Here is a 10,912-nt window from a genome sequence, read left to right as displayed (position 1 = left end):
CTCGTAAGTGTGTGTTGGGGGCGCTGAAAGATAAGCTATGACCCCCAGGTGCCCACCTTCCAGCCTGGCCTCCCCTCCCTATTTCCAGCTCCCAGGGCCCTGCCCCTGGGTGGTCCCTGGCCTGGATCTGCCCACAGCCCCCCTCCCGGCCCTGCCCATGGCCTGCTGGCCAGTCTGCCTGGCACTCAAGCTCCCCGCTCCACTCTAGCTGTAATCACAGCTCAGCCCAGACCCCCTCCTGTGAATAGCTGGGGCTGATTTAGGGGCTATCAGGGGAGGGGGGCTAATGGAGTTCATGGGGGGGCCGCCCTGGTGATGAGGGGAAGGTTGAGAGGCAATTAGCAGGGCTGACAGCCTAGGGAATCACCTAATGCGTGCTGCCCGCAGCAATAAGGGCTAGCGATGCCTTTTGGGGGGTGGCTGCCCCACCCCCACCTCCAGGGTGGACTTGGGGAGGGATCCTGGCCCTCCCTCAGCAGGAGGTCAGAGGGCAGACAGCAAGAGGGACTTCCAGAAAAACAAGGCGGGGGTGGGGGTGGAGGGAGGCTGACAGGATAAGTCAGGAGCTCCTAGTCCCCCATAGCCCCCCACTTGTCAACACACACACACACACACACACACACACACACACTCACACGGTGTCCCAGCTGAATCCTATCCCTCACTGGGGACCAGATTCTGATTAATACCAACATTAGCCTTGAACACTCTCCCCTCCTGGCCTCCCCATCATTAATTACCTCCTCTCCAGCCCAGCACAGGGGAAGCCAGCTCCTCTGGGGCAAAAAAAAACAGGTCTGACCCCAGCCCAAGAAGCCACTCCTGCCCCCTCCTCCCTACTTCCGAAGGAAAAGAGAAGAAGGGAAGAAAGGAATCGGAGGAAAGAAGGAAGGAAGGGGGGAGGGGCGAGCATGTCCTTCTGTCCCCAGCACCCCATCTCCCCGTCTGCAGCGCTCACCCCTTGGAGTCTTTCTGCAGCCTGAGCGCCATCCCCACCCTTGGAGGTGGTCAGCCAGGAGCTGGGCGAGGGGCCGCCCTGGAGAGGACCGCCAGCCCCCTGACCCCGCCCCTGCCTACACGGGACCGGGGATTTGCTCAGAGCCAAGTTCCCACAAACCTTCACAGGGGGACTGCCACACGCAAACACAAAACCAGATACTCTGGGTCCAAGTCACCCTGGGGGTGAGAAGGGGGCAGCAGTCTCCGCTGTAAGGTGCCACCCATCACCACAGGCAAGCACAGCTGCTTGGGGAGAGGCAGGTGAGGTACAGAGCCTCAGCTGTTGGTGTGGGGTGCTCTGCCTCCACGAGGGGGCTTGGGGGTCAGCTGCTTGTATATGACTCAGGACAGGGACCTCTGCCCTTCCCCTCGCGCGCTGCCATCTTGATTCTCTCCGGCTCAGTTGCTCCCTCTCTGTCTCTCTCTCAGGCACACGTATGCACGCACGCATACACGTTAAAGCCAAGTGTAGAGAAAGGAAACCAAGCCCAATGCCACCCCAGCTGCCTGGCCCACCCCACGATCTGCTCCTCTCCCAGGACACCACACCCTAATTCCCCTCTCAGCCCCTCTGCCTCCGCAGAGCTGTTGCTCTCCAATTCTGTCTCCATGTCTTCCTTGGAGAAGACCCAGGCAACCCCCCCTCCCACACACTATAGGCTGGAGGGGGGGCTCCATGAGGCCCCTGAGCCCCTCCCATCACCCCCATGAGCCCCGTTAGAAGACCAAGTGAGCCTGGAGACCCCACAATCAATACTCCTCAAAGATGAGGACGCTAATAACTCTCTCCCCTCATGTCCCCACCTCTGGCCTACATTAGCTCTGACCACAGGCCCAGCAGCTGGGACCTGTGGTGGGCGGGCTTGCAGCGGACTAACCCCTTCAGGTCCAGGTGGGAAGAGGAGGCAGGAAGCGCTTGCTGACGTTCAGGAATGACAGACAGCCCCGGAAGCACCTTCCCACCCCTCCACGGATGCACTGGAGGCCTGGCTCAGAGTCTGTGAGGATGTGTGACCTCGGAAGCACCCTATGGGGGTGCCCAGGTCCGTGTCTAATTCCTGAGGGCTGCCCAAAGAAGGCGAGCTGGGAGGGAGCTGGCGCTGGGCAAAATCGGGGGTCAGGCGACTGGAGTTGACAAGAGCAAGCCAGGCAGGCGGTTGGTTGGTCGGTCGGAGGGGGTGCTCTGGCCCTGCCCCCTTGCCCAATGGGGCTCTTCCTGTTGGAGACCCACAGCCCACAGCCCTTCAGAGGCTCACACACCCCGCAACCAGGCAGGTCCTCTAGAGTGCTGGGGACCAGGGGACACGAGCTTCTCTTCTGTGAGCCTTATCACCCCAAAACATACCCCTACCAGCCTGTCCTGCCCCATCCCCAAAGGCCAGGGCCTGGACTGGGGGCGCTCAAAGCCTGTGGTAGGACAGAGAGGAAGAGGAGGGGGAGGATGGAGGCGGCGTGGGAAGGAGAGTGACAGAAACAGCAAATATGCAGGGCAGCTCCTGCAGGCCAGGCCCTTGGAAAAGCCGCACACACGAGACGTGTTTGAACCTCACAGCAGCCTTCTGAGGTCAATGCCGTTCTATCCGTTTTGTAGAGGACACTAAGGCACAGAAAGGTTGAGTAACTCGCTCACATCACACAGCGGGAACGTGCCAGGCCAGGCACTCTGTCCCAGAGTCTAGAGACTTCAGCTCCAGGGAACCCAGCCCTGGAAGAGCAACGACCCAGGTGAGCGGGAGGAGGCAGGGCTGCCCTCCAAACGCACAGCCTGGGCTCTGCTCCTGCCAGCGTGCTCTGTGACCCCTGCATGCACGGCCTGTCCCCTGCGCTGCTGCCTGGGCCCCCTCTGTCGCAGCGCCCCTCCTGGCCCTCTGAGGACTCCCCATGCAGCTCTGGCCCTGTCTTGTCTGTCTCTCCAGGCTCCAGATCTCTCCTCCCCAGCGCCCCCAGAGCCCAAGCTGCTTAAACTTTCCATCCTAGCAGGGGAGACTGTCAGAGCTGGAGGGGACAAGGACAGAGAAAGGCGATCTGGGAGGGACCGATGCATGGAGCTCAGCTCACTCCCCAGGGGCTGGGCTGCTTCAGCCTGGCAGTAGCTCAAAGTCAGGGTTCCTGGCTCCTGGCTCCTTCTGGGGGTGTCACCCCCTCCCCTACTGGACAGCCTGTCCAAGGCCACTTTAGGAATTTGGCAAGGCAGGCTCAGTCCGGCTGGTAGTTAGAGAGCCCAGGGCCTCTGGAATCTGGAGTTCTCTCCAGGACCCTCTTCACCGTGGGGGGTCCCAGGGGGCACAGGACATTCTCTCCCAGACAGCTGAGGACTCTGCCTACACTGTTCCTGGAAACCAGAGCATGCTCTGCTCTCCTGTCGGGAATCGAGCCCCTGGGGAAGCAGGACAGGAAGGAAGTCCAGGCTGCTTAGGAAGGCTGAGGGGTCAGGACAGCTTGGACCCCTGGGTTCTTCAGAGAGCCCACCCCCAGGTGTGGGGGGGGTGGCCCTGGGGAGCCCCACTGGCTTCTGCCCCTCTGACTCCTCTCCAGTGGGTATGGAGGAGCTGGCAGGAGCTTCCTCAGACAGGGGCCTCTAGGTTCTGTCCTTCTTGCTGGGGGCCCTGGCACTACCTTTGTGAGCCTCTCTTCCAACCCGGACAGCCATTTCTGAGAGGGAGGAGCCCACGCTAGGTCTGGGGGCCCAGATGTCTGACCCCCACAGCCTCAGGTTGCTGTCCCCATCCCGGCTCCCCACGGGGTCCTCAGGGCCCCAGTCCACTGGTCCCCTGCATGCATCCATCTCCGCTCCTGGTATACGTGGGATCCAGCTAATGGACTTGGCATGGCCAGGAAGTAATTAACAGGGAGGGGGCGCCATGAATGACAAGGAAATCCACCAGCTATGAGTGATAGGGGCTGTGAGTGTGCGTGTTTGCACGTGTGTGCCTGTGGGTGTGCTATGCTGTCCATCAGTGGAGCTGGTGGTGTGGGTGCGAGCCCCCTCCTCACCACCCAGGACAAGGCCCAGCCCAGATCGCCTGAAGGGGGCGGAGCGACCGGCTTCCCCTCGGGACCCAGATCGATGAAAGCTATCCAGTTCCCTCTCCAGGCTCCCCGGAATTTTCCCTTCCCTGTCCTAACCTTGTTCCCAGAACCCCTCACCTCACCAAGACCTCTAGATGTGGCTTTATGAGCTGATGCCCTGATGTTCTTGACCTTGGAAATGCTCCATGAGCCCTGGCAGGTCCCTTCTGCCACCTGCCCTCCATCCCCTCTGCCTCAGTGATGGCCTCAGTCCTGCTCAGTGCTGGCTGAACCTCGGAGCCCTGTGCCTTTACCCACAGAGTCTCCCAGGCAAGGAGTGCCTCTCCGCCCCCCGCCCCCCCCCCAGAGAGGCTCAAGGGGCAGAGGAGGAGGGAGTGGGTGAGACAGAAATGCCCCAAGTCCATGCTGTTCTCCAGGACACTGATTCAGCTGCCTGTCCCTCTCATCTGTCCCTCTGTCCCTCCTCTGTCCATCCGTCTGTGTGTCTCTCCCACCTGCCGTCTCCTTCTGCAGTCTCTGTGAGCCTCCATGTCCGCAGGGCCTGTCCCTGTCTGTCTGCGCTCTCTGTACTGTCCCCAGGCTCACCTGTCAGACCTGACCCCACCCTGTGTCTCCCACCAGGTCCCTGCCCCCTCTCTTCCACCTGCTTTAAGCCCTCACAGGGTGACGCGGACCCACCCAACCCACCCCAGGGCAGGACAGGGGGGCCTGTGAACTTGCCCTCAGCAACCAGACCCCCCATCAATCAGCCTGCAGCCCTGGTCAGACCTCCATTAGCATTAAGCAGCCTGGACAAGAGGCAGACACCATCGGGCTAGGCCTAGGGGTGATAAGACCCAGATTGAATCACCGTGTGGGGGGAGCTGGGCACCCAGGGACATGAGGCAGCCATGCCATTAGCCCTGAGGAGCTGTGGGGAGCGTGGGTTATTGCAGGAGCCGGGCAGGTGATTGGAAGTGATGGGCAGAGGTGGGGGAACTGCTCCTCCCTGGGGCCACTCAGTGAGGCGAGTGGCGTTCTGAGGGGGAGAGGGGGCAGAATGGGACAGGGAGATGGCTTTATCCAGCCCCCGCCTCCAGGTGCGGATCTCAAGGCACTCAGAGCCAAGGAGAGTGCCGGGGGTGGGGGGAACGGGGTCCTGCCTCCCTTACCATTCCTTTACCCGGTTCCTTCCTGTCCATGCTACATGTGCGCACACACATACACGCACACACATGCACACATGCACGTGCACCCACACATGTGCACACAGACACACATGCACACTCCCTCGCACATGCACGCTCCCTTGAACATGCACACACAGAGCACTCCCACACACATGCACACACACGCGTGCACACACATGCACACTCATATACGCACACACATGCACACATGCACGTGCACCCACGTGTGCACACAGACACACATGCACGCTCCCTCACACATGCACACGCAGAGCGCTCCCACACACATGCACACACATGCTCTCCCACATACACACGCGTGTGCATCACACATATGCAGATACACACACAAGCACTCTCCCCTCCCCCTCTCCCTCTCTCTCTCTCTCCCTCCACCTCACCCATTTGTTCCACTGTGTGCTTGCTCTCACCCCCATCTCCATCCTGTCCACCAGACATCTGACTTCCATCCCTCCCGCTGCAGCACCAGCCTCCTGAACATGAAGTACTGAGACGGGCCATTAGGATCGGGAGGCCTGGGAGGCTTGACCTGAGGCTGCCTCACCATCAGGTCAGCAAGGTGACCTCAGGACTGGGAGGCAAGACACAGTCGCAGGTGGAGGTGACAGTTGCATGGAGTAAGGGTAGGCGCCGAGGGGAACCAGCGGGGCTGGATCCCAGAGAGTCGTCCCCTCCGGGAGTCCCAATACCTCCCTCCCGGAAGGATGTCACCCCAAGAATTGGCCAGAGACACAGCCAAGGGATAATAAATATAATTGCTGTGATGGCGCCCAGCCTAGAGAAGAGGGCACCCTCCCTCCCAGACCTCACCTGGCCCCTCCCGCATGCTGAGGGGGAGTTAGAGGCTCTGAGGTCACACTGGGGCTGCTGGGAGCTGTGGGGTGCTGAGGCAGCCCCCCCAGCGCTGGGCCAGCACCTAGCCCAGGACGTCCAGGTAGACAGGGGGCGCCCGGGCCAGGGCCTGCAGCCGGGCGTGCACATCCTTGATGCTGTGACGCTGCTGGGGTTCCCGCTGCCAGCAGCCCCGCATGATGGCATAGACCTCCGGTGGGCAGGCACGTGGCCGCTCCAGCTCCCGTCCCTGTGTGATGCACTCAATCGCCTGGGGCCACCGGAAGGAGAGAGAAGAGGGCACGCCGGGCTGGGGACGGGAGAGGGAAGCCAGCCGCAGCACTGCCCCAGCCTCACTGGGGCTCCCCAGGCAGGTCCCACTATAAGCCTGGGCCTCTTGGCTACTAATGATCTAAAAGGATGCAGGGAACCCCAAGATTCCTTTCCACTCTGACACTGAGCGGTGGGGCACATTAAGGCTAGACCGACTCCCTGGAGGTTGGGCTGGGGGTAGGACTGCTTCCTGAAGGACTAGAAAGAGGCTCTCAGAAGGCTTGCCAGGTGGGCTGAGGAAGCCGGGGCAAGGCCTTTGCCAAATCCATCAGCCTCCTGTTGAGGGCTGACAGGAGGAAGGGGAGGGTCTTCCACCTCAGTTCCAGAGGACAAAAAGAGCAGACAGCAGGACTGAGGCTCAGGGCCTTGAAAATGGCTGCCTTGCATGTGAAGGTGGAAGGCAACCCCACTTCCTTTTCTCTCCTGTAGGCACCGCCCTGTGGGAACCTAGCTCCTCCCAAAAGAAACTGCAGCAGGAAAGATCAGAGTGAGACTGCAGGCAGGACCGCTAGAGCTGCTGCAGGAGCTAAAGGAGGAGAGATGGTGGCCAGGAGCTGGATGCAGGGGCCTGGAGCCTCTTTCCCACTTCTCCCCTCCTCCCCATTAGAGGAGTCGGGTTAGAGGCAGCACTAATTCCATTCCTTCTCTCAGTGCTTGAGAAAATTAAAATCTATAACCCTCTCCCCCACCCCACCAGCCTCCAGGGAGCAGACTGCATTAGGAGAAGAAATGGAAACTGACAGCTGCGAGCCAAGGAGGGGGTGGGGGGAGCTGCTCTGGAAGACAGAACACCTGGGGCCTGCTCTGGCTACGTCCAGCTGAGAGCGGGGGGCAGGCCGGTCCCTCCTGCAGTCTAACGTCCAGCCTTCCTGCTGCAGTGTCAGGCCCTCATGCTATGCTCCTCTTCCCGTGCCTCTCCCTTCCACCCCGATAATCCTGTCAGGTTTATACAATGCAGCCTGAGATGGGGGTCTGGGCTCCATTTATAAAGCTCTTTGAGGTTCCTCCAGGATCCAGGTGGGCCCGGGTTTCGGGGGGGTAAGTGGAGGCATGAATAGGAGAGGGGGAGAAAGGCAAGAACAGTGTCTGCAGGATGGTGCCCGCAGGCAGTGGGACGAGGGGCAGAAGGGGATGGAGTTGCCCTAGAAGAGACCCGATGGGGCAGGAGAGGGGTGGCGGGCGGGGCTGACCTCGGTGTTGGAGAGCTGGTACCAGGGCTGCTTGCCGTAGGTGAAGATCTCCCAGAGCAGCACGCCGAAGCTCCACACGTCGCTCTCGGTCGTGAACTTGCGGTAGAGGATGCTCTCGGGCGGCATCCAGCGGATGGGCAGCATGGTGCGGCCTCCCACCTGCGGCGAGCGGGGCGCGCGGGCGCGCGGGCGCGTCACCTCTAGGGGCGCCCCTGCGCAGGCTCTCCGGCACCGAGCCGCCCCCCGGCGCCGCCGTCATTAAAAATACGGGCTGAGAGGGAAAACCGACGGTGCCGGGTCGTCCGGGAGAGCGGAGACAGCCCTTCCTCCACCGGGGGCCCGGGAGCCAGGACCCGGGTTTTAGCCTGAGTCCCCGGCCCCGCGGCGCCGAAGGAAGAAGAGGGCGTGCCTGGCAAAGGCAGGCTCAGGGCGGGGACTCGGCCTCCGGGTGGGGCGGGGCTGGGACCAAAGACCCTTACGCGGTAGTAGTCGGTGCTGTAGATGTCCCTGCTCATGCCGAAATCGCCGATCTTAACCACCAGTCCCTGCCCCACCAGACAGTTGCGCGTGGCCAGGTCCCGATGCACGAAGTGCAGTCCCGCCAGGTACACCATCCCCGCAGCGACCTGGCTGGCCACGGCCAGCAGCTGCCCCAGCCCCAGAGGGCCTGGAGCCACGTCCTCCCCGCCGGCCAGCAGCTTGGCATCGGGCCCGTGGGACCTGGGAAAGAGGGGGAGAAGGGATGGGCTCCCCAGGAGCCTGAGCAAGGGGAGTCTGGGGGCCTGGGGTGGAATGGGGGAGGGGACTCAGGGGTCCAGAAGTGGAGGAGGAAAGGAACAGGGGAGGCTGCTGTCTGGAGGGGTGGGGAGGGGGCCGGCAGGGGTGCCCAGCGCCAAGGCTTCCCCCAGCGCCCACACTTTTCACATCCATGCCTTCCTCGCAGGCAGCCACTTTGAACGCCACCCCCAGCATCCAGCTGCCCACTGGCCCCCATATCTCTTGCCCATGCACACCTCCAGCCCCAGCCTGCCCCTGCCTCAGTGAAGGGAACTTCCCCAACCCAGCTCTGAGCCTGAAACCTGGGAGCCCTCCTGGATTCCTGTCTCTCTCCCCTTTGCTGTGGGGTCCTCCTTCCTCCAAAGCTTTCCAGGATGCCCCCCTCCTCCCCACAGCCACCATGCCAGAACAGTCCCTGATCCCTCATCCCATTGCCAAATAGTCCTTCTTCTTCTGAACCGTTGCCTGAGCGGATGGCTTTGTCCTACTGCCCTTTCCTACTGGCCAGCTTTCTCCTCATTCGTTTACTTCTTCCTTCATGCCAGGCATTTGTTAGACATCTCCAGTGTGCCAAGCACCAGAATGCAGTGGAGAGTAGGGCACAGTGTGAGGAACACCTGACCTGCACTCAGCGTACGGATGAGAGAAGTCAGGGAAGGCTTCCTGGAGGAAGAGTCATCTAAATCTAGCCTCCAGCCCAGAGGAATAGAAGTGGATGAGCCATTGCAAAGGGTCAGAGACAGGGGCAAAATGGCTGGGAGGGAGGCCCAGTGTGCCAGGCAGAGGGAACTGTAAGTACAGGAACCAGAGGCTAGAAGGAACCAGTGACCCTCCCAGGGGAAGTCTTCTAGGCTTGTCTAGGAGTTCTCATGATGCCCTCCTTTGGTTCCCCCTGTGCTCCATCCAGCTTTTCGAGCAGCTTCTCCCACTGCCTGGGCCCCAGATGGTGGCCTGCATCCCTGGAACCCAGCACTGAGACCCCCCCTGTGTCTGGTAAGCAGGGTTCCTCTGGCTCCTCCTGACTCAGTCCCCCTGAGCGAACCCACCTCCACGCTCAAGGTGTGGCATCGCCCCCCTCCTCCCCACACCTTCCAGGGTCTCCTCCCAACCCCAGGGAAGCTCGGACTCCAGGTTCTCTCCCCGCTGCATGATTGGCCCATCACTCCCACGGAAGTGTTTTGGGGACCAAAGCACAATCATCAGCTGACAATCACACTGTGCCTTCTCATCTAGAACCACAGTTCCCTGGGTGGGAAAACTGAGGTCAGAGAGGAAAGCCACTTGGCCAAGAAGGCTCAGCGAAGAAGTCACAGCTGGTTGCAAACCCTGGCCTCTCCCTGGGGCCTGCTGCCCCATCCTCACAGGGTCCCATCTCATTAGAACACGTGACCATCACAGTCCGGAGGGGAAAGCGGGACTCTGCTCGGGCTCATGTCCCCCCTGGGCCATTCCTACCTATGTGCTTGGGCACGTCACTTAGCCTCTCTAAGCCTCACTGTGAAAGGAGCACGTTTCTTGAGGTTACTAAAATGATCGGCACGAATTAGTAAACGTGTCAGAGCCAAAGAAATGAATTTTGGGTAACTTTCTTCAAGTATAAATCGTCATATACGCTTGGAGACCGACACACAGATATTTATGTAATTATACAGACGTGTGCGTGCCAGTACCGACGGCCGTGAGGATGGGCTGTAAAGTGTGTGACAGTGGCTGCCACCTAGAAAAGTGCCGGATTCGCGCTTGTCCTGCAGGCGCGGCCGGCCGCTGCGCGCCACACACAGACCCTCCCTCTCTGCCAAACCTGCCCACCCTGAGATCTTAACTCCTGACTTCCGCTGGGGCCACCTCCCCGACTACCGCCACCCTGTCCTTTGCAGGGACTGTCCCTGCGTTCACACGTTTGCCTCCTTGAGAACAGGTGCCTTTCCTGCTCCTTCCTGGCGCGCCCCCCCCCCCTCAGTTCAGCGGACCCGCAGGGACTCGGAGCCGCTCGTACCGGAGGAAGCGGTTGAGGTCCCCGTGCCGCATGTACTCGAACACCATGAGCAGCGGGCGGCCCTCGGTGCAGACGCCGAAGAAGCGCACGACGTGCTGGTGCTGAAGCATGGTGAGCAGCTCCGCCTCGCGCTGGAAGTCCTGCCGCGCGCTCTCCGACGCCTCCTTCAGCGCCTGATGGGGGGCGGACCTGAGCGGTGGCCCTCGCCTCCCCACGCTCTTAACCCTGAGCCCACCCCCAGCCTGAGCACCTGTCCCGGGACGATGGCCAAGGTCTTACCTTAACAGCCACCAGCATTTTGTCCTGCTCAGGTAGCAGGTGGTGGCACTCGGCAAGGAAAACCTTCCCGAAGGCGCCCTCGCCCAGCTCCCACTTGAGCACGATGTCCCGGCGCTTGATGTGGCGAACACCTAGGGGGGCTCGCATGGTCAGACAGGGGCCCCTGGACAGGGCTGAGCACTGCACAAGGGCGGCGCCAGCCACGGGTGGGGGGGGGAGACTGAAACGGAGCCTTCACTTCTTCACCGAGCCCCATGCGAGGTGTGCACAGGGGTGGGGGTGGGAAG

The 10,912-nt window shown here is 61.4% G+C and overlaps 1 protein-coding gene across 1 annotated transcript in view; it reads right to left on the bottom strand.

Annotated features, from left to right (window-relative positions):
* Window positions 1–5,955: 5,955 nt before the first annotated feature.
* NTRK1 (neurotrophic receptor tyrosine kinase 1) overlaps window positions 5,956–10,912 on the bottom strand; it is a 28,459-nt gene continuing 23,502 nt past the window's right edge. Inside the window, exons 14-18 of the mRNA XM_019662501.1 lie at window positions 10,626–10,845; window positions 10,347–10,519; window positions 8,053–8,293; window positions 7,574–7,732; window positions 5,956–6,321 (exon numbers count right to left, since the gene is read on the bottom strand). Coding sequence (XP_019518046.1) covers window positions 6,136–6,321; window positions 7,574–7,732; window positions 8,053–8,293; window positions 10,347–10,519; window positions 10,626–10,845 — 979 coding nt within the window. The 3' untranslated portion in view covers window positions 5,956–6,135. The remainder of the gene's footprint in view (window positions 6,322–7,573; window positions 7,733–8,052; window positions 8,294–10,346; window positions 10,520–10,625; window positions 10,846–10,912) is intronic.

The sequence above is a fragment of the Hipposideros armiger genome, unplaced genomic scaffold, assembly GCF_001890085.2.
Source record: "Hipposideros armiger isolate ML-2016 unplaced genomic scaffold, ASM189008v1 scaffold_378, whole genome shotgun sequence".
NCBI classification, from domain to species: domain Eukaryota; kingdom Metazoa; phylum Chordata; class Mammalia; order Chiroptera; family Hipposideridae; genus Hipposideros; species Hipposideros armiger.
The sequence above is the reverse complement of the archived record's forward strand: the minus strand, read 5'-3'. Positions and strand labels throughout refer to the sequence as shown.